General features: G+C 36.1%; 1 protein-coding gene across 1 annotated transcript in view; it reads left to right on the top strand.

Moving 5' to 3' along the window:
- Vps8 (VPS8 subunit of CORVET complex) overlaps positions 1-24,343 on the top strand; it is a 252,174-nt gene that overhangs the window by 97,810 nt on the left and 130,021 nt on the right. The window contains exons 25-28 of the mRNA XM_046462585.2: positions 5,247-5,289; positions 7,006-7,078; positions 7,378-7,497; positions 19,781-19,852. Of these exons, the coding sequence (XP_046318541.1) occupies positions 5,247-5,289; positions 7,006-7,078; positions 7,378-7,497; positions 19,781-19,852 (308 nt within the window). The remainder of the gene's footprint in view (positions 1-5,246; positions 5,290-7,005; positions 7,079-7,377; positions 7,498-19,780; positions 19,853-24,343) is intronic.

Raw genomic sequence — 24,343 nt, 5'->3', positions numbered from 1 at the left:
CCTCCTCCAAAATTACCAACAAACAGAAAAAATTTGCTGTTTCCTGGTGCTAGTTTTATCACAAGATGTTTATTAATCAGACTTATTGTTCCTGCAATCCAAGGTATCCCAGAGCAGAAGAAACTGATGCAAAATGGAAACAGAAGTCTTCATAATTTTAGTTCAAATGAAAAGGTAGACGTTCCTTCCAGATTCACCCAGTTGCCACATATATAAACTGAAACAAAAATGTGAATTAAATATTTAGAACACCTTCCAAAAACTCATTAATTGTATTCTACCACTTTAGGCTTTACTTAGAAGTTTTCTATTTTATGTGAAACTTATTGTCCTTGAAATTTTGTGATTATACAGTAGAAGTCAATATTTAAAAGCATCTATACTTCAGAAAGTCAGGAAGGCAGGACCTGAAAAAGACTTTCTTTATTAGAGACTGTTTTGTTTTCATTAGAAATACGGCATGGTCATAATTGTATGCTCACATGTCACACAGTCTATTACTAGAGAAATATTTTGTGCAGTTGATAGTTTTAATTTTCCATTTTTTGTTAAAAATGTAATCTTCATTGTTATCAAGAAGAGAAGTATGTATTTCTTCCATTTCAAACTTGCCTATCCAGTTTTGCAGGTCTTTTGCATTGTTTGTCATCCACAACTTTGCAAAATAGCCTTTTCCTTTTCATATTTGAAGTATTTCATACTTCTACCTTTTGATTTGTGAGCTGCTTTAAAATTTCTCCAGGAATGTCTTTTAGTTTACACATTTAGTCTATAACTCTTCATTGTAGTTTGCTGATTGATTTTTTTTTTTTTTTTAGAGAGAGAGAGGGAATTTTAATATTTATTTTTTAGTTTTCAGCGGACACAACATCTTTGTATGTGTTGCTGAGGATCGAACCCGGGCCACACGCACACCCCACGAGCGCGCTACCGCTTGAGCCACATCCCCAGCCCTGCTGATTGATTTTTAAAAGTGACAAAAATCAGGCCTTGTTTCTGTTTGCTTTCATCCTCAATGACCAAAAATCTCACTTGTCAATTCCTCACCTGATGTAACTTTTCTCTTGTTAACAAACTGGTGGATAATGGGTGATGAACAGGGTTGATGATTTCATATCCCTAATAAAATGCACAAGTATAGCATAACAATGGCAATTCCATCCTAGGTTCTCTTCCTTCTTCCCAACTTGTCCAAGTTGAACAAGGACTAAGATGTTGCCTTTCTGATTATTTCTGCTGTGTCAATCAGTTATATAAATGTTCTCCATTCTTTATGTTGTCTGCAGCACCCTTCCACAGTACCCAGTGTTATTTTCTCTACAGGAATGCAGGAGTCAGTCTGAGCCATGATAGTAGTCAGTGCAACCTGTTTTATGTAGGAGTTTTTTTCACCCATGTTTGGTCTGGTGGTTTTCATTACTCTCTCGGAGTCCTCAGTTCTGGAGGTTAGAGAGCATGGCATCAGCTTTTGCTGGGCTCTTGTGAGGGCCTTACGTCAGATCTCCTTACAGTAACAGAAGCACATGTAAGAAGGATCACATGGTCAGACTGGAAACCAGGGACCCAATTCTTGTTTAATTTTATTTTGGAATTTTTGGTCCTTTGGCAGGCAATTTACAATTTTCTCCTTAGCCTTCACTTCTGACTTAGGCAGAGCCTCAGAGTCAGCCACAGCTTATAGATTCTGGTCTTCCCTGGGTACCTATACAGTCCTGCACATAGAGCTTTTCAGAAACCTCTGGAGACCCTTCTTCTGTTTATTCTTGTATGTTTTTTGGAGAGCACTTATTGTTTTCAGAAATGTCAGGGATAGTGCTGTTACCACAGAATGAATTCTGAGTCAGGACAAGAAAAGGCATGTGGAGATTCTGGATTCTGTTATTCTCCACTGTTTTATTTTTTCCCCTAATTTTCTCAGGTAATTTTCCTGAGATTAGAGCTAGCCAATTCTCTGAGACAGGGCAGTTGAGAGTTCTAACCCCATTTTTCCCCTTCAGGTGGCTTCTCAGTTGCTGGTTTTCACAGCTGTGGAAGTTGTGAGGTTATTGGTTTTAAATCTACAATGAAGCTGGGGAAAATAGGACGGTAGTAGGTAAAGTTAGATACTATAAAGCCCACTCATAGTTATTTCTGAGATTTAGGCATTTTTCTTGAATAAATATTCCTCAGATTACAGCAACTCTTTACTTTTTCAAGAGTTCTAAAAAAGTTGATTTTAAGAATTTACTTTCATGGAAGAACAGCATTTTGGAGGAGTGAAATCCACCATTTCAGAGTGTGTCCTGCTAGATTTTTATTTTGTTTGTGGTGCTGGGGATAGACCCAGAGCCTCACACATGCTAAGTAAGTGCCCTACCACTGAGCTGTATCCCCAGATCCTAATTTTTGTTTTGGGCTTTTTCCCACCCTCTTTTCTCCACCATAGATGATTTCTATTGCCCTACCCCCAGGTTCACTTGCTCTTTCCTCTTTCATGTCAATTTAGCTGTTTATTCCACTCAGTGAATTTTTGTTTTCAACAATTGTGTTTTTGAATCTGTAATTTCTATTTAGTTATTTTTTATAGGTTCTGCTGGATTTATCTTCATTTATCTGTTGAAATTTTCATGCATTGAAACATCCTATTTTACTTCATTGAGGATAATTATAGTTACTTTTTTTTTCTTTCTTGTCTATTAGTTCTAACCTTTTATTTATCTCAGAATTGTATTTGTTCAGGGATAACACAAAATATAGTAGAAATACAGCAAGATTTTATTAGAGAGGGGAAAGACACCCTCAAAGGAGAATGTGAGTTGTTTCAAAGAGGAGAGAGCAGTGGTACCCCTTTGTTCCCTGGTTTTAGAGGAGGTCTCAGGGAAGTTTCTAGAGAGTTTTATCCAGGTACCACCTTTCAACCTTTGACTAACAGTAGGTAGCATATTTTGAAGTTCTTAATGCACTTGATTTTGTTCATAGGCACCCAAGAGAAACCCATGGTGGGTGCAAGAGATTTTACTAGTATATATGAGATTAAAATGACATGCTGAAGATCCGAAGGTCACTTTGGCCTGTACTGACTGGTTCTAATTTGAATTTGTTTTTACAGATTTTTATAGTCAGTGGGCTTTGTTTCTAATTATCCTGTTTTTCTGGGTCTTGAACTCTGGTTGGTGTAAAGGTCACAAAAGTTTCTTCTTCAGGGTGACTTGTGTCCTTCTTATTGGAAGGGAGGAATCTTAAGTTCCTCAGCCTAGAGAATAGACCTGCATATAATGGGTCGCTTGTGGAGCGATGTAACATATCCTGTTGACTTAAGCCAGAGCAGGACCAGAATGGCCCTGGATAAATTGCTTTTAAAAGAAAACATGAGAAGGGCTAGCACACCCAGTTTGTAGAATTATCCCTTTAACTTCATGTTCCTACTACTCATGTCTATGTGCAACCTTTCCTTCCCTCCTCTTTCCCTCCTTTGTGTCTTTTCCATTCCTGGTTTCTTTCTTTCTTTCTTTTTTTTTTTTTAAGACTTTTTTAAAAACATATTTTTTCTAGTTGTCAATGGACCTTTATTTAATTTGTTTATATATGGTGCTGAGAATTGAATCCAGTGTCTCCCACATGCTAGGCAAGTGCTCTACCACTGAGCTACAACCCCAGCCCATTCCTGATTTCCTGGTTTCACTTTTCCCCTAGGCCAGAAAGATCAGGGGTTTTTCCATGTGCTGTCTGTCTCATGTATTCGAGTCACATTACACAGAAACACAGGGAAAGGACACAAAGGAGATAAAAGTATGGCTGCCTGTCTTTTCCCCAAGTGAATCTGAACCCCCTGCCAGATTTTATGCTTCTATTCACTGTTTAATAACTTTGGGTAGTTTATTTTATTATATCCAGGTTTTACGGGATTTTTTGTTTCATTTTTTTGAGGGTGAGGCAAGGGGAGTCATTTTGTATAGTCTTAACTTCTTCTGCCTATCAGTGGCCCTGAACCTAATCTTTTTGAAACAGACTTGAAAATTAACTTTCACATAAATGTCCACCAGAAATGAAAGTGTAGTATAGTATTGAAACATCCAAATGGAACTGTTGAGTTTTTATAAAAGAGGATATTGGGGAGGGTTCAGTTGTACAAAATTAAGAACTTTATCAGTTCAGTTCACTGTGCATTTACTAATCACCTCCTGAGTGCCAGACGTTGTACTGGGTGCTAGAAATAGAGATAACACAGATAACCTGCTCCTAATAAATTCATAAGAGTGGAATAATGGTGATACACATGTTAAACAAGTAAATTTAACTCTAAGAATATTATGAGCTAGACACATTCTACCTGAGATTTCTAACAATTAAAGTGTTTACCTAATGAGTCAATAAACATGAATATGGTATATTCGTAAGGCAATTGCTACCGTATATTACTAGTTGAGTTGAATCAAATAACATTTGAAATTGAAGCAAAATTCAATTATTCATACAATTTTTAGCAACTCAAATTTGTATGAATTACATCACATATTTAGAGTATTTAAAAAGGATAAAACATGTTTGCTGGCATTATGTCTCATATTCACATATCTAAATTAGAAACTTTACCTTATCTTTATTACCAACCACAGATTCCCATAATCTGCATACCACACAAATTCCTGATTACTTCACCCTTACTTCATTCTATGTTGCCTTTGACCTTTTGGACTAAAAATTGGCCTAATTATCTTTCACATACCTTTTTGTTTACATATTGGTTTATATAATCAGATGACAGAATTTTACATTTTTTGACATGTTAATAGAAAGGGCTCTAAGGATCATTTATTTGAGCTAAGTTACTTTAAACATTTAGAAACAATGGCCTTCTCAACCCTACTGCACTAGGAGTGGTAAAAGTCCATGTTAACAAATGAGAAGACATAGTTATGCCTTAGTGTCAGTTAATTGGTCTTGATCTATAGTTGAACTCATTGCCTGCTTTACACCTTCCCCTGGTCCTAAGCTAGGGTTTAAGATAACAGCACATAGATTTCTACCCTCAAGTCTATTCCTTCCACATGTGTCTTTGACTAACTCATGGATTTTTTCTATGAATAGAATCCAATGAATTTTTTTTTTTTTAAGTTCAAGTGGTCTTATCTCAATTTTCTGTTGTTTGGAAATAAATATATTTATCTCACCTTAAATGCCAAGTTTTACATTTTGTTTCCACATGAAGATTGTATTTCTGACAAGGTTTTTGAGAAAGAATTGCTAAAGATATTTTTCTATTTTAGATGAGCAAGTTGTTATGGGCAACAAGCTTCTTGTATATATTAGGTAAGGGATTTTTATTTATTCATCTGTGACCATGTTTCTTCTGTACTTTCCTATATATTTAAGAGATTCTATGTCTTATCCATATAGTACTGTTCATTTTTCTAAGTTCTTTTATGCAGAGTGGTGGTTCTCATGTTTGGCAATCTTTAAAGACATGTTTAGTTATATCCATCCAGGATATTACTGGTATCTAGTGGGCAGAGGCCAGGATGTCAAACATCCCACAATGCATAGTGTAATCCCTGCAACAAAAATTACCTAGCCCAAAATATCAATAGAACTATGGTTGAGAAACCCTGATATAGGATATTTTATTTTTACTACCAGAAATTCTGTATGATATATAGTACTTCTAGTTTATATGTAAGGGCAAGAGATTTGTTTAAATCATGAAAAAGTGATAGAGCTAAAACTAGAATTTTTGTCTCTTACTCTTGGAGCAGAATTGATTCCAATAGACTATATTGGCTCGGAATTGACTCCAAAGAGAACTTTTAGCTAGATAACTGGTTGGCAGGAAGATAGGAAGGTGGCAGAACCTGTCAGAGTCTCATTTTAGTTCTTGTTTAGCATGAGGGTTAACTTTGAGACCCATTATACATTGTTGCATTGACTCTTTAGTGAGAAAGAACATTGTGTACTTTATCATTGGTACTTTATCATTTGTACTTTAAACTCTTTAGAGTATGCTGGTATCCACTTGTCTCTAGGCTAATATTGAAAATTGATGACTGATTCAAAGATTTTTAAAGTTGCTCCTCCCCAAACCAAAAAGAAAACATATTCAGAAGAAATTTATCATAATTCAGTCCACAAGGTAGGTCATTAATCATAAAGAAGGTCTTATTTGGAGGTGAATCTGCAAGGGGATTTTGGGGTATAGCTCAGTGGTAGAGTGCTGGCCTAGCATGCATAAGGCCCTGGGGGGAGGCACCACCACTGCAAAATAAGACAAACAACAAAATAACAACAACAGCAACAACAACAAAAAACTATAGAGTGAATTTTGCCTCAGGTTCTAACTCTCCTTAAAGGCTTGTCCTATTGCAGACATTTTCCAGATATTTATTATGCTAGTTCATGCCCCATTTTTAAAATCACCATTCTTAAAATCAGTGGTTTAAATGTCTCTAAGAGTGGGGCTTTTAACAGGTAACTCATAGTTTAATGTTGCCATTCAGTTTTCTAAATACTAAGTATGAGGCGTAAGGGTAGTGTGTTCTCATTCCTTTCTGCCCCTTTAGTGCAGGAAATGGAAGCCACCACTCTGTCACAGGATATGGTACTTCACCATCATTTTCATATCCTATATTTTCTGAACTGGATGTCATCTTTTTTTTAAATTTTAGGTTTTTTTTAATTGAGTACATAAAACATAAAATTTATACATATTTAGGGGTGCCATGTGATGTCTTAACAAATGTATAGATGGCATAATATTTAAATCAGGGTAAACCTCTCTCCACAGACATCCTTTGTGATAAAAAATGGTTCAAAATTCTTTCTTCTAGTTTTTTGAAGTATACATACATTATCTTTAAATATATAAGTCTACAGTAAATTAACAGTGATCTGATTTTGAACTTGACCTAATTGACAAAAACTGAGTCTACTTCAAGATCAAACTAGTATCTCAGGTTTGAGGAATAGTGTATTACTCACTTGAAAGTTGCACTTTTACAAGTGATCAGATCTGTTCCCATTCTTTTCTTCTAGTTGTTGTCTGGCAGGTCGAGCCTATCCCCTTGGTGATATCCCTGAAGATCTTGTTCCCTTGGTTAAAAACCAGGTTGGTACTGTTTTCTTTGCATTTTTAGTTGTTTATACTTCTTACGGAGAAGCACTGAAGATATTGCAGATGAGGATTACATTTGGCTCAGGAACTACTGCCTATATAGGAGAGAGCCTACTCACTTTCACTGAAGTGGACGGTTTTAGCTGAGAGAGGATTTAAGAGAGAACTTTTTACACAGTGGTGATTTGAACTGAATTTAGTTTGCCTTTATTTTATCCAGATGGGCATCATTGCTTCAACAAGATACTTCATAAGAAGAGAAAATGATCAACAATTTGCTTTTCTCCTCATAGGTTTTCGAATTTCTGATTCGCCTACATTCAGCAGAAGCATCCCCTGAGGAAGAAATCTATCCTTATGTTCGGACTTTGCTACATTTTGACACAAGAGAATTTCTAAATGTATTGGCACTGGTAAGAAACAGTTTGATTTTAAGTTGTTGTCAAAGGCATCAAGGTGATAATTTTTTTAATAGAGAGAAAGAAAAATTAAAATCTTTATGTGAGTGTAATTTTTATGCCCTGGGCAGTGTTTCAGATGTTTGTTATTGTTGTGCCACCCTTATGTCCTCTCTAGTTACTTAGAGCCCTACCTCTCCTCTTCTATCGCTGTGTGTCTGTCTCTAAAGCACACTCATGGGCCGGGGGTAAAGCTTAGTGGTAGAATGCTTGCCTAGTATGCATAAGGCCCTGGGTTTGATCCCCAGCTCCCCAGCACCAAAAACAAAACAAAGATAACCAACAACATATCATCTAAAACACATTCATCAAAAGTTGAAACGAACAAGACTAATGTAGTGCATCTCTGTGGCACCCATCAAACTGTATGAACAAGGGCTCTGAAGAAATGTAGTGATGTTGACAGTGGAAAATAACTGGAGTTGAAATTGAACATGGAGGCTTCCTGCTGTAAAACACCCTTGTACCTGTTTAATTAGAGATGAATTTGGATGAGCTAGGTTTTTTGTGAAAATGTCCCTAGGGGAATAATTATATAAAACATGATGAATCATCCCATTTAATAGTATTGTAATTGTTTTTTAAAAAAGCTTTTGGTAAGATGGAAAGTGCATTTATTTATAGTGTTTAGTGAAAACATCTGGCTCACAATTATGTGGAACACACTCACATTTACCCAGTATCTGGAGGAAAAAAAAAAAAACAAGACAAAAAGGAAGCATACTTAAATGTTAATAGTGATTAACTGGGGAGTGCAGTGTGGCAGAGCCTTTGGAAACCAGAAACCCAGATCCGTGAATTTGTAACTAGGTTGGTATGGGTCTGTCTGATCCCTGCCATCCTGTGGAAAGTCAAACACTGGGAGTATTTCGCCCAGGGGAACACAGGTTAAAGAGGCAGGATAAAGCTGGGCTCTCCTTAGCTCCTTGAGTCTGAGGCTTGCAAGGACTGACAGGACTGACTATAGTGGATCAAAATTGGAAGGTTGGAAGAGGGTGTGAGGGTATTTTGCTCTCAGCCTGCCCGGCCAGCTGGTCTGACACCCACCAGGTTCCTAGGGGCCTACTTGGGCCAGAACTTGCTTGTCCTGGCACAAGCCTGGTCCCTTAACTCCCTACTCAGTCCAGCATCCAACAGTCTCCTGGTCCCACCAGGTCTGGAATTAATCTGGCATCAATCTGGCACCCAACCTGGCCCCCCCAGCTTCCCAGTCCCTAGTCTCCAGTCTCCCAGTCCCCTCCCTGGCTCCCAATCCAGCCCATTCCTTGTAGCTTCACTGCTGACTGTTGGGTCTCAGTGCCTGTCTTTGATCCACCCGACACAAAACAGCAGGGCCCCAACATGGCAGGGCCTCAACTCACCCCATGCATCACATAGCTGCCAGACTCATCCAGTCCAGCACTTATCTTTGTGACTGGCATGCAGGTCCTTGCTCCCAGACCTCAGGACCAGTTGGGAGAGAAGCACCTGATCAGGAATTCAAAAGGACAGGGGCTGGAGAGATTGAGTTTGGAGACTGAATCAGAGACCAGAAATTGGGGGCCCTCAGGCAATGTAGGGGACTAAGAACAGGCTCCTATACCACATGAGTGGAATCCAAAGGAAATTCCTGGAATGCAGTCTTCCAGCGTGGACTGGCAATTACTAGGTCCTGAAGGTGCTCTGACTTAAAATCTATAGACCAATTGTCATTTGGTGAAGAGCATACCTTAGAAGCTGTATGAGCTTACACCCCTAACTCGAGTTCTGAGCTTATACCCTAACTCGAGGAGTTCTGCCTCCAGGATTAACCATCTCACCCTAGCTATCCCATCCACCCTGAGGGTGGAGCAAGCATCAGACTCTAGACAGTCCTACCTAGCTGCTGAGAAGGGAAGCTGAGAAACTTTTGAACTCCAACAGAAACAATTGTTCAATTTTTCATTGAGACTTTTTTCTCTTTTTATTTTTTCCTCCCACATTTCTACCATTTTTGAAACCAATTATTTTCCATGAATCAGTTTATTGAGGACTAGGATGTCTGAATAGTATATTGCAGTTTCACTTTGTATTCTTGCATTTATACTTTTATCTTTGTATTTTTAATTGTTTTTATTTTCAAAAATTTTTATTATATATATGTTTTTTCTCTTATTTTTCTTTTTCCTTTGATTTTTTCTCTTTTCTCCTACTAACAGCCGACCTCTATTATTCCCTCTTTCACTCTTCCTATAATTTTTTTACTTCTATTGTCTCTCCTCATTTCTCATAAACATCATATTCTACACTACTCCTGTTTCTCTTTGTCCACCGTTTGAAATTGTAAACCCTTTTGCAAACTTACAGTTTTTATTATAGACAATAACTGAACACATCATTTCTGTTTATTGCAACAAAACTGTAGATGTTATAGTAGGAGCTATTTGGTGTAAGGCTGTATATTGTTTGCATTGATTGCTGTTATTATTTGTCTCCCCCTTAAAGGTGAGGTACTGGAAAATTTCAGGGACACTATAAGTCTACAGGTTAGAAACTGTACTGCCTCAGATCCACACTGCTAAATAGGTAGATACACAAATAGCATTAAAAAACAAGGGAACAAATTATCCCAAACAAACCAAGATGCGCCAATGATAGAATCCACTGGCACCACGGTAGAAGAAATGTCAGAGAAGGTACATAGTTAAACTGACCCATGAGGTAAAGGATGATATAAGGAAGGAAATCAGAGACAAAATTCAGGAGGTGAAAGATCACTTCAATAAAGAGATAGAGATTTTGAAAAGAAATCAGGCAGAAATCCTTGAAGTGAAGGAATTAATAAACCAAATTAAAAATTCAATGGAAAGCATTATCTACAGACTAAATCACTTGGAAGACAGAACTTCAGGAATGAAGACAAAATATATAATCCTGAAAATAAAGTTGACCATGGAGAGAAGATGTTAAGAGAACATGAACAGAACTTCCAAGAAATATAGGATAACATGAAAAGACTATGTTTAAAATTTATCAGGATAGATGAAGGCATGGCAATACATACCAAAGGAATGCATAATCTTTTTAATGAAATGATAATAGAAAACTTCCCAAACTTAAAGAATGTAATGGAAAATCCAATATAGGAGGCTTATAGGACTCTGAATGTACAAAATGACAATATACTCACACCAAGGCACATTATTATGAAAATGCCTAACATACCAAATGAAGGTAGGATTTTATTTTATCTTTGTTTTATTTACTTATTTATTTTTGTATGTGGTGCTGAGGATTAAACCCAGTGCCTCATGCATTTGAGGCAAGCGCTCAGCCACTGAGCTACAACCTGAGCCCAAAGATAGAATTTTAAAGGCTGCCAGAGAAAAATCTCAGATAACATTTAGGGGAAAACCAATTCGGATCTCAGCTGATTTCTCAAACCAGATCTTCAAAGCTAGGAAGTCTTGGAATAATATATTCCACGCTGTGAAGGAAAATGAATGCCAACCAAGAACGCTATACCCAGCAAAATTAAGCGTCTGATTTGAAGATGATCTAAAAGCCTTTCATAATAAACAAAAGAATTCACAACTAGAAAGCCTGTACTATAGAACATTTTCAGCAAAAATTCCATGGAGATGAAATGAAAAGTGAAAACCAGCAAAGAGAGGAACTATATACTAAAAGAATAATCAGTCTAAGGAGAAACTAATACAAATTAAACCAAGATAACTGGGAATACAAATCATATCTCAATAATAACCTCGAATATAAACTCATCAATCAAATTACATAGACTGGAAGATTGGATTATAAAACAATACCCAACAATATGCTGTCTCCAAAGTGTCACCTCATAGGCAAAGACATCTACAGACCGAAGGTGAAAGGATGGGAAAAAGCATATCATTCACATGGGTTGCATAAACAAGCAGGGGTTTCTGTCCTCATATCAGTAAAGTGGACTTGAAGCTAAAGTTAATCAGAGGGGACAAAGATGGATATTTCATACTGCTTAAAGGAATCAATGAGACATAACAATCGTAACTATTTATACCCCAAACAATGGAGCTTCTACGTATATAAAAAAAGCTTTCTGAATTTCAAGAATCAAATAGACCACAGCACAATAATACTGGGTGACTTTAACAAACCTCTTTCACCACTGTATAGATCCTCCAAACAAAAACTGAACAAAGAAATTATAGAACTAAATAATACAATCAATGATTTAGATTTAACAGACATATATAAAGTATTTCTTCCATCAATGATTGAATATACTCTTTTCTCAGCAACACATGGATCCTTCTTTAAAATAGACCTTATCTTATACCACAAAGCAACTCTTGGAAAATACAAAAAAATAGGGATAATACCTTGCATTCTATTAGAACATAATGGAATGAAATCTGAAATCAATGATAAAATAAAAAATAGAAGCTACCCTAACATCTGGAAATAAATAATATACTATTGCATGACCAATGGATAGCAGAAGAAATCAGGGATGAAATAAAAAAAATACTCGGGAGGAGTCTTACATCTTACCATGTAAACTCTCAGTGTATGCTGATACTATTTTGTACAAATACAGGAAAGATAATCAGAATACAATAGATTTTGGTACCAATTTTTAAGTAATAACAGAATGTCATATAGTATGGATTATTCTTTATAGTTTATGGAGTAACTCAAAGAAGGATTGTGAGAAAAGAAAATCTGTAGAACTAATAATCAGTGGAAATTATGTAAGATCATTTCCATTTCTGTCTTTATGACCAGTAAGTTCAGAGCTAAATTTAATTGAGTATATATTTTACCTCTGATTTCAAGTATAATGACATCTAACTTATCTAAATGGTCTAAAAGGAATTTTCTCCTTCATTTTAATTTTGCACATTTTTTTTAAAGCTCTCATAAAATCTTTTAGTTTCTTGGAAGAGATATTGGTACCCTGCTCTCATCATGATAGGAAGGTGAGTTTAAAGTTACAACATTAGAGCTGGATTGTGGCTCAGTGGTAGATTGCTCACTTAACATGCATGAGGCACTGGGTTCAATCCTTAGCACACATAGAAATAAAACTACAAAATAAATATATAAATTACAACTACAAAATAAATATATAAAACTAAAAAATAAATATATAAACTAAAACTAAAACCTAAAACTAAAAAATAAATGTATAAAAAAAGCCAAACTAAAGTTATAACATTAGCAATGCAATACAGAGCAAATTGGGGATGATTAGATTAAGATGATTTCCACTTATATTTGCATAAGTAAATTATTTGTCAGTATATGCTCTCTATTAATACTCTAAGCATTTTTTTCATAATCAGCATATGTTTTCATAATTAATATTAACATCTGGCTACAAAAGTTCTTCAACGTGTTCTGTATCATTAATTAATAACACCCTATTATATAATTATAAATATATATATATGTGTGTGTGTGTGTGTGTGTGTGTGTATGTATATATATCAAGAATACCCTACTGCTATATAGATCATAGCGACATCTTACAAGTACCTGCATTCTTAGTATCCCTCTAAAAAACTTGAGCTTTTCTTCTTTAATTAAATTTTAAAATTCTGAGATTTGCCATTATCAGATTTTTTTTCCATGTCAACAATACACCTATGGTCATTTCATAGTTATTTCTGACAAAACTCAATGTCCTTTTCCAACTTCCTCTTTGGATAACTCACTCTTAGGTCATTTTTGCTAACATTCCCATGCAAAGCAGTTTTAGACATAAAAAATAACTTTTGAAGAATATATTGATTTTCACAGAGGATCTGGTTTATGAGAGCTACTTTGGATTTTTTATTTTACTACTTAATAGTCTATTTAGCAAAAGCTTTAAAAAACAAACAAGGGACTGGGGATGTGGCTCAAGCGGTAGTGTGCTCGCCTGGCATGCGTGTGGCCCGGGTTCAATCCTCAGCACCACATACTAACAAAGATGTGTCCGCAGATATCAAATCAGAGACGCGCCGTCTGATAGAAGAAAAAGTTGGCTACGATCTACAGTCGGTGGGGTCGGGCTCCAAATTCCTCAATAGGACACCCATAGCACAAAAGTTAATAACTAGAATCAACAAATGGGACTTACTCAAACTAAGAAGTTTTTTCTCAGCAAAAGAAACAATAAGAGAGGTAAATAGGGAGCCTACATCCTGGGAACAAATCTTTACTCCTCACACTTCAGATAGAGCCCTAATATCCAGAGTATACAAAGAACTCAAAAAATTAGACAATAAGAGAACAAACAACCCAATCAACAAATGGGCCAAGGACCTGAACAGACACTTCACAGAGGAGGACATACAGTCAATCAACAAGTACATGAAAAAATGCTCAACATCTCTAGCTGTCAGAGAAATGCAAATCAAAACCACCCTAAGATACCATCTCACTCCAGTAAGATTGGCAGCCATTAGGAAGTCAAACAACAACAAGTGCTGGCGAGGATGTGGGGAAAAGGGTACACTTGTACATTGCTGGTGGGACTGCAGATTGGTGCAGCCAATTTGGAAAGCAGTATGGAGAGTTCTTGGAAAGCTGGGAATGGAGCCACCATTTGACCCAGCTATTCCCCTTCTTGGTCTATTCCCTAAAGACCTAAAAAGAGCATGCTACAGGGACACTGCTACATCGATGTTCATAGCAGCACAGTTCACAATAGCAAGACTGTGGAACCAACCTAGATGCCCTTCAATAGACGAATGGATAAAAAAAATGTGGCATTTATACACAATGGAGTATTACTCTGCATTAAAAAATGACAAAATCATAGAATTTACAGGGAAATGGATGGCATTAGAGCAGATTATGCTAAGTGAAGCTAGCCAATCCCTAAAAAACAAATGCCAAATGTCTTCTTTGATATAAGGAAAGTAACTAAGAACAGAGTAGGGACGAAGAACAGGAGAAGAAGATTAACATTTAACAGGGATGAGAGGTGGGAGGGAAAGGGAGAGAGAAGGTAAATTGCACGGTAATGGAAGGAGACCCTCAGGGTTATACAGTGGAGGGGATAGAGAGAGAGGAGGGGAGGGGAGGGGAGAGGTGGGGAGGGGGGAGGGTGGATGATGGGAAAGGCAGCGGAGCACAACAGACACTAGTATGGCAATTTGTAAATCAATGGATGTGTAACTGATGTGAATCTGCAATCTGTGTATGGGGTGAAGGTGGGAGTTCATAACCCACTAGAATCAAAGTGTGGAATATGATATGTCAAGAAATTTGTAATGTTTTGAACAACCCACAATAAAAAATTAAAAAAAAAAAAAAAAAAAAAAAAAAAAAAAAAAAAAAAAAAAAAACTAAAAAACAAATATTTTTTAAAAAAAATTCTCTCTCTCCCTTTAAAAACAAACAAACAAACTTTTCAGTCTTCACAATGTGGCAGCCTACTCCACTTGCATAGATTGAACAGAACTTAGGTCCTCTGGCAACTACTTTCCCTGGCATGATTTCCCATTGGCTACCACCCAGGGTTCATTGACTAATAATCCTATCAAAGTTATAGTCAAGATGTGGCCAAGAACTCCTGATTATTTTCTGAATTATGCTCAATCTCAAGAACCTCAATATGACTTCAGTCTTAACTCACTGCATCTTTTCTCTGCAGGATATTTCCACATCAGCCAATAATGAACTCTAATCTCCTGTTTTCATCAACTAAAAAGTAATATTGGTTTAAAATGAGAAATCTCTTAAGAAATTATTATATAAAAGAATGTTATTAGGATGAACAAACACATTGTAGTTTCTAAAATGACTTTAAATGTTTTCCCCCTGTTATTCTACTGTACATTATAGATCTACCTTAATATGATTTCTACAATAAGATGAAAATAAATGAAAGTACAGTTGAAAAAAAATAGTAATTAACTTTGTAAGATGGGTCAGATTTCCCTGTGAGCATATATTACTTTTTAAAGTTGAATAATAAACTATTAAATTATTTTAAAAAGATAAGTACCCATCAGAAGGTTATTATATCATAGCTTGAATTGGTTTAATTTGAAAATCTGACTTCAGCAGCCATAACTTTAGTTTCATAAAAAGAAGGGAAAAGAAACTCAGAACTGGAGGTTAGGTCTAGTTGGTTTAGACCTTAGACCTCTACAGGAGAACATAAGTTGACACTTAGGCAAAAAGAAACAGGAAGTGATGGGGGTTTGGGGAAGAGTGGTAGACAAAACAAAGAATTTTGCATGACTTAAAAAAAATTTTTAAAAAATATATTTAGTTGCAAATGGACATAATTCCTTTTTTACTTTTTTATTTATTTTTATGTGGTGCTGGGGATCAAACCCAATGCCTCATTTGTGTTAGGCAAGCACTCTACAACTGAGCTACAACGCCAGCCCTAATTTTTATTTTTTAAAGGCTGTGGTAGTACTGAAGCACAATTGGTATTATGTCAATGTCTGAATTATGATATTGGCATATATAGTAAGGCTGCAGAATAGTCTCTTTCTCTTATTTGCTTGGAAAATATTTGAGTGCCTAGTATATTCTCTGTGTTAGGGGATATTATACTAACTGGGGGGATGTATCCCTAACTGACAAGATGTAAATCCTGCCCTCATGGAGGAAGTGGATCCAGACTTGTAGGTAACACATTATAGCACAGTGTAACATATGCCTTAGGGGAATGCAGAATGCTTTGGGAACACTTAGGAGGGGCACCTAAAGAAAATTAAGGAAGATTTCTTGGATGAAATGATACTCATACCAAATCTCAAGGATAAGTAGAAGTTAAGTGAAGAGTACAGAAAGATATTCCAGGCAGAAGGTCAGAATATATTTTCAAAAGCCTGGAAATGAGACAGACCAATGAGTACTCAAGTAGAAAAAAGTTCAGCATGTCTGCATCTTTAAATATAGGAAAAAGTTCAGAAAGAAATCTAGAGAGAGAGGCAGACACTGGCCTTGTAATCTATAGTAAGAAATTTGGGTTTTATTCTTCAAAAGTATGTCACTGTTGAAGCCTTTTAGGAAGAGGAATATCATGACTTAAAGAGATTCCCTCTGACTCTTTTGTCTTAGTCAGTTTGAGCCTATAACAAAACACCATAGATTGAGTGGTGTATAAATAAAAAGAAATTTATTTCTTACAGTTTTGGAAGCTGGGAATTCAAAGGTCAAGGTAATGGCAGATTCTTTCTGTTTCATGTGTAGCCTTCTTGCTGTGTTCTCATGTGGTGCAAATGGGCAAAAGATCTCTCTGGAGCCTGTTTTGTAAGGTTTTTAATCCCATTCATGAGGGCTTTGCCCTCATGTTCTAATCACCTCTGAAAGGCCCCACCCACTAATACTGTCACATTGGTAATTCAATTTTCAGTATGAATTTGGAGGGGGTAGAGACAAATATTTAGACCATAGCATATGGAAAATGGATTGAAATGAAATAAGATTGGAGATGAGATCTGGTAGCAAATTTTTGGAGTCATATAGATAAAACATAATGGTGGCTTAAATTTGGACAATGGCAATAGATAGGGCTAATTATATAGTTAGATACAAAGGCTTCCAGAATTCGGACATGGTGAACTAGAATTACAGTGGTGAAATATTTACTATCTGAAATATTTACTAACTGAAATATTTACTATCTGGCTCTTTATAGAGAATGTTTGTTGACTCCTGGATTAGGATTTAGCTTGCTGTCATTATCATCCAGAAACCCCATAGTAAATTTTAAGGGACTCCAGAAAGAAGGTTTTATGCCTAAATTCACAGATTAGTTTAAACTAGGGTTTTAAGTCCACCTTTGGTTAAGCAACTGTAATTCTACATTAAGACATCTTTGCTTATTATTCCTCTAACAAACATTGAATATTTAGAAGCATCTTTGTGGCATGATAATGTTCTAGCAATGATGTGCCATTTTGGTGGCAGTTGTTAACTACCACCAAAATATGTCATTATGTGTATCATAACATTCACACTGTAGTATGTCACCACTTAATTATATTTATAGAAACAGATTTTCAGTATCTGTTTCAGAACAGTGACTACTTGCTGCCAAAAGGAAAGTGGCTAAGAAAATTCTTTTCTCCTTGCTGTCACTGCTGTAGTTTTTTAAGTACATTTGTTAATGCTCCATGCTTTTGTGTTTTAGATGAATAGCACTTACATTAGCAGATTGTACCCTGTGTATCTACAGAGTGACATCTCATCCCAGCAGACTGGGATGAGAGAAACGTGTGTGTGTGTGTGTGTGTGTGTGTGTGTGTGTGTGTGGCATTCCCATAAGTCAAAAGATATAACTGAGAAATTTTCTATTGTATTTTCCTGACTTCAAGCAGGGTCATATTTAACCCACATAAAACATAAAAATATCTTCTGATTGAGCTTTCCAGATTAAGATATCCTATAATCTCCTTGGTAACTCATTTCAGGATTTCTCAACTAACTGGCAGCAAAGCAGACTAGTTGAAAAAAAAAGGGGGGGGGGCGGGTAGGAAATATGGTGGAATGCAATGGACATCTTTACCCTAGGTACACATATGATTTCACAATGGTGTGACACTATTTCATGTACAACCAAAGAAGTGAAAAATTGTGCTCCATCTGTGTACAGTGTCTCAAAAAACATTCTGCTGTCATGTATAACTGATTAGAACCAATTTTTTAAAAGATATTCTGTTTTTCTCTATAAATAATTAGAGAATTCAAAAGTCATTTTTAAAGCACCTTTTGTGTGCCAGATAAGAGAATGAAAGAAAAGGCATGCTAATAAGAGCAGTGGCACTCTGAAGAAGCTGGGGCAATTCAGGGCCCATTTAAAGACCAGCAAGTATTTTGGTTTGAATAGAACTCTGAGGTACTCCTAAAAGTTCATAGCTATGAAATTCCATTTTGGGGGAAAGGTAATCTATTAGGACGATATATGGTCCATTGTTTTGTTGTTATTTTGGTACCTGGAATTGAACTCAGGGGCACTCGACCATTGAGCCACATCCCCAACCCTATTTTGTATTTTATTTAGAGACATGGTCTCACTGAGTTGCTTAGTGCATTGCTGTTGCTGAGGCTGGCTTTGAACTCACAAATCCTCCTGCCTCGGCCTCCTGAGCTGCTGGGATGGACCATTGTTCTTGATTCAAGAAAATAGCAGTAACTTATTGCTGGGTGGATTTAAACATTTCTCAGACCCAAATGTGCTAAGTGAAAACAATAAGAAAGATCTTGAAATTTTCTGTCAATTTCTTATATAGGACACATTTTAATTTCAACTATTGGATAATGGATACAATTTCAGTTCCTTCATGTGTAAATCCTGTATGTTCTAGGTATTTATGTGACATCCTGTTATCATATATTGCCAAACAGAACCTGGTGTAGTCATTTTCTTTGATACATGTTATATTTAAAATATATTTGGTCCATTTAAGCAGGAATATAAAATAAAAAATACTTTATTTGGCAATGATTTGAGATTAAGATATCTAATCTTTGTAAGTAGAGTTAAAAATTTTAACATTTAGACATTTTTACCATAATAATCTGTCTTTGAATATCCATTTTTTCTAAATTGTCATGTAAATTATGGGAGTTATTTTTCATGACAATTAATAAGCAGCATTTCAGTTGTTTCTAAGTAACAGATTGAATGTTGTCTGAGTCTGTGGCATTTCATCCATCTGTTCTGACCTTTGTTTCCAAATTTCCTCTTGCCATTAGTGTTCTTTCTTTTCTTTATACACTCATAGCCTTCTTTGGGATAGCGTTACTTTTTCAAACACTTCTTGGTTGTATGATAACCATTATGTATGCATATACACATATATATACATATACACATATATATACATATACTCATATATACATATATATATATATATATGAAATATATAAATATTTCTTAGTGACTGATTTTTTTAAGAGAGAGAGAGAGAAATTTTTTTTAATATTTATTTTTTAGTTTTTGGCGGACACAACATCTTTGTTTGTATGTGGTGCTGAGGATCGAACCTGGGCCGCACGCATGCCAGGCGAGCGCGCTACCACTTGAGCCACATCCCCATCCCCAGTGACTGATTTTTTTTTTTTTAAGGTCTTAGAAATATTAAGCACTCTAACTTTTTACTTGAGTTCCTAAAAATAACTTATCATTAAAGGTGTATAAGAAAATGTAGAGTGGTTATCATATTTGAGAATTTACTTGGATTTTATCCACAAAGAATTTAATATGTTTCCTTTTCAAATTTGCAAGTAATAATTACTTTTAAACATTTCTCCTTTTTAGACTTTTGAAGATTTTAAAAATGACAAGCAAGCTGTGGAATATCAACAACGCATTGTGGATATTTTGTTGAAAGTAAGCATTCAATGATTACATGTCTTTGTATTTATATTTATAAGACAAGAGAATTGAACCATTTTATATCAGGTTCTAAAATAATCTTGTTTAGTGAAGTTATTTGTTGCAACATGTCTTATAATTTTATTATGGTGTCTTGGTGCTCAAGAGCTAAATGGAATATTCAGCATTAATATTCTGTTTCAAACTGGATACTGGGATACAGAATACTACTCTTGAGAAATGCACATAATTCTGTGTTATGTGATCATGTGCTTTGAGAAAATAATGTGAAGAATGTTCAGTGTCTTCCAGCATCATTTCATTGCTATGGTGGTGCCATATTTTTACTGTGAATCTGAGACGATAGGTGACACTTAAGAATTATTTTAGGGGGCTGGGGTTGTAGCTCAGTGCTAGAGCATTTGTCCAGCATTTGTGAGGTACTGGGTTCGATTCTCAGCACCATTTATAAATAAATAAAATAAAGGTCCACTAACAATTAAAAATATATTTTAAAAAAATGATTTGAGGAATATAGAGATGACCATTAAAATATGAATTTTACTAGATTCAGTAAAAAGCTATTTTGAGATTCATATTCTTGCTAATGAACAAATGCAGAGACAGATTCCCGTCTTTCCCATCTGCACAACTTCCTGTAGGCTTTTTGTTGGAAGCTTAGGGTTTTTATTCTGTTCATCTGGCTGTAAAATGTAGGTTTCTTCCTCTTAATGACTTTAAGATTATTTTGGAAAAGAGACAGAATTAAAATGTTCTCTAATTGTGTATATCATTTATGCATGTATGTACCAGTGTATTACATTTATACTAGTTTTTTATAATATTCAAAGCACATTTATAGCATATACATTATCTCTTTGAACTGTTGATTAATCTGAACTCTATTTATTAAACTTGTAAGATAGGCAGTGATGAATATGAGAATAGTGTTGCTAAATTCCCAGGTAATTCCAGTTTAATCTAGATGGTTAGTATGGGAAAACTTCACCTGGATTCCCCAGGGACCTTTCTAAATGATCTCTCTATTCCTAATGTTGCTCCTTCTGTAATATTCTTCTGTGGCTTCCTGTTAGGTCAGTTGGATTTAAGTTCTGCTATGATTGAGAAAAAACACATAATGGTCATATTTTAATTGTGATATCATCCGTGGAAATTTTTTTTCTCATATAAATTTGGAGGTAGGCAATTTAATCTGGTAGAATAGGTTTGCAAACTTAATCAGGGATTCATCTTCCTTCTATCTTACTATTATACTTAGTACCTGATTTCTGTCTTTTGGTTCAAAATGGCTGCTCAGGTTCCAGCCATCACCTCCACATTCTAGCCAGCCTGGATACAAAAAGAAATTCAGAAGGAAATGTGTCCTGTCATTAAGGAAGCTTCTGAACCAAAGGCTGAATGTTTTATCTGATATGTGGGTGCTGATTCACAGTAGTCGGGGGAGGGGGATAGAGGAACTTTGTATTATACAGAGGGGAGGGAGTCATCAGAGGAGAGGGGGCCTGGGGGTAGGAATGATAGTAGAATTAATCGGACATTATTGCCCTATGTGCCTATATGATTACATGATCTGTGTAACTCTACATCATTTACAACCAGAAGAATGAAAAGTTATATCACATATATGTCGAAATGCATTCTACTGTCATGTATAACTAATTAGAACAAATAAAAAGTTAAAAGAAAAAAGGAAGCTTCTGAGAGGTTGTATACTATAATTCTGCTTGCATCACAATGTCCAGAATTAGGGTAGATGGCCCTTAGCTGCTAAGAGAGACTGAGATATGTAGTCTTGTGTTCTGGTTAACCACAAGCTTATCTAAAAATTAGGAGTTCTGTTTCTAAGTTGGGAGGGAAGAATAGTTGTTGGACCATGTTTTTATTTCATAAGAAAATGACAGTCTGGGTACTTTATAAAGAAAAGAGATTTTTTTTTTAACTCACAGTTTTGGAAGCTGAAAGTTCAAGATTGGGTGACCCCATTTGTTTCATCTATGGTGAGGGCCCCCTTGGCTATGTCACGGTATGGTAGATGGGACAGAGGGAGTGTGCAGAAGAGGGAACGATCACATGGTAAGTCAGGAAGCCAGTGATTTGGGGTCAGGCTCACTCTTAATATTGATAATATTTGCCTCAGGTCAGTGAAGAGTGAACTTTGGAGATTATTTTTCTCATTCTGGTAATGGAATTGTACTAACTTGTCAAAGCATACTTTGGAGAGAGGCGATGAGAGTAGGAGTACAGGCAGTGACCAGAGAACAGGCAAATGGGCATCATTAAGTGTGATGGCTGCAGACACAGAGGGAGGAAATACTTAATTCATGATTTCTTACAAGATTTCCCAGGAAATTTTATAAGTACAGTCTCTGAACTATTTCAAAGGTAGAAAATGGGGAATTTGGAAGATGATAACCAATAGAGACTTGCTGAAGTGGCAAGGAAATTGGCTGTGAGTTGAAACAGTTATCTTAAAAGGTGTTTGTAGGGTCAGACAATTTAGGGGCTTCCACTTAAAAAGCAAAGGGCTAACAGGAGAGAAAAGCAGCAGTGGGGCCCCAAGAGTATAGTCCTAGAAAAGGGACCTGCACACTGAGATGGTTAATGGCTGAGGACTTTAAAGCTGTGGAAAGCTCTTTGAATACTCTGGACTGGAATGTATATGTGTGCATATGGATATGGATAGAAAGGGATTTTATAACTTGAACTGTGCTTGTACTCTGATAATGGTTATACGGTTGAAGAAGGGGTGATTGCTGGGCTGAGACCTATTGATAGATAAAAGTGACAGATATGCTGCCAGAAAAGGCAGATCAGGAGCCAGGCCCTGGGGAGTGCTATATAATAAGATTAATCTTACACTTCACTTTGAATGGAGGATAGAAGAGAGAGTGTGGAACTTCTTAACAGGTGTGCTAGGGTACTATACCCTGATTTGTGATAGAATTGCCCCCATGAATTCAGCTAGCCCAAAATAATACAGATCTTCCCTCACAAATTTCTGCATTCTCTCTTTATTAATGGCATCATATGCTACTGGTCAATAATGCTCAGATCTGTCCTTTTTTACTGTTCCTTTAATGACACACTTAGGAATCCTGTCCTGTCTCCTCTCTCTGCAGTGCCTTTGTACCTGTTCCTTGTTCCATTTTGATGCCATTGCCCCAGTTCAGAACCCCTTTTCTCTCCGTGGGACCTTTGTAGTCACTTGCGTGTTGGTATCCCTGCCTTCTCTTTCTTCCTTCTGATATTTTTCCTGTATACTACCAACAAGATACTTTCTTAAGTACAGTACTGATCACAATCTACTTTCCTGACTAAACACATTTAGTAGCTCTTCAGTTTTCTTTTTTCCCATATTTTTTAAAAAAGTATTCTTTATTTGTTTTTTTCTAGATATACATGGCAGTAGAGTGTATTTTGACATATTATACATACATGGAGTATAACTTATTCTGATTAGGATTCCCATTCTTATGGCTGTACATAATCCATGTATTTCTATTGGTGCATTATAGTTGTACATAAAGGTGGGATTTGTTGTTGCATCTTTATATACACACAACAGAACAATATAATTTGACCAATACCATTTCCTGGTATTTCCCTTTTCTTGTGTCCTGGTCCCTTTCCTCTACTCTACTGATCTCCCTTCGATTTTCATGAGATTACCCACTACCTTTCTTTTACTTTTTCCTCTCTAGCTTCTATGCATGGCTCTCTAATTTTCTGTAGACTAAATTCAGATTCCTTAGGGTGACAAGTCTTCTTAGCCTGATTTTTCTTCTCCCTTCAGGCATGCTGCTGCATCGTAATAGAACTTTACAGTTTCCGGAACAAACTGTGTCCATGCTGTTGCTCACACTCTTCTCTCTGCTGACATTTCCCCTGCCAGAGGTTCTGTGTGGCTTTTCTGCTTAGCTTAAAAGCTGTTTTTCTCATTTCTTCTCAAATTCCTTCATAAGCCAATTCAACTAAATTTTCTGCACTGTAAAATTGTTTGTGCCCTTATAATAGTGTAATTGTATAATGTCTTTTATTTAATGTGTTTACCCATCTTGCCTTCTTTTCTAGTTCATAATTCCCTTAAAAGCTCCTGTCAGAGCCCCTGGGGATTCAGGAAATGAGGGCTGAATTAAAGCAAAGTATTGACTGGAATTTGGTTACTCTGTGTGGTTGTAAAATATCTGTTGTACGTAACAGCAGCTCAAGAACTGTCTAGTAACAAGGCAGGCCGGCTGTAACTGACTTCTTTTTCTGGGGTGCCTTCACTGGATGGTTATCTCATTTTAAACCCTAAAGCAGCTCTCTTCATCTCTTGTTGATAGACAGATTTTTAATAGGGTTATTTAAATTTAATTTAAATTTAACTTTACTAGAATTCTATAAGAATTCCAGAGGGAAACATGATTAATATTTCTTTGAACTCTTATATCCCCTCTTTAACAATTTAGTTCTCTTTCAAATTGTGCTAGATATATGCTCAAA

The sequence above is a fragment of the Marmota monax genome, unplaced genomic scaffold (genome assembly GCF_021218885.2).
Source record: "Marmota monax isolate L192 unplaced genomic scaffold, Marmota_monax_Labrador192_F-V1.1 WCK01_AAM20220418_F8-fsc00100, whole genome shotgun sequence".
NCBI lineage: Eukaryota > Metazoa > Chordata > Mammalia > Rodentia > Sciuridae > Marmota > Marmota monax.
This window is presented reverse-complemented; position numbering and strand designations above follow the sequence as displayed.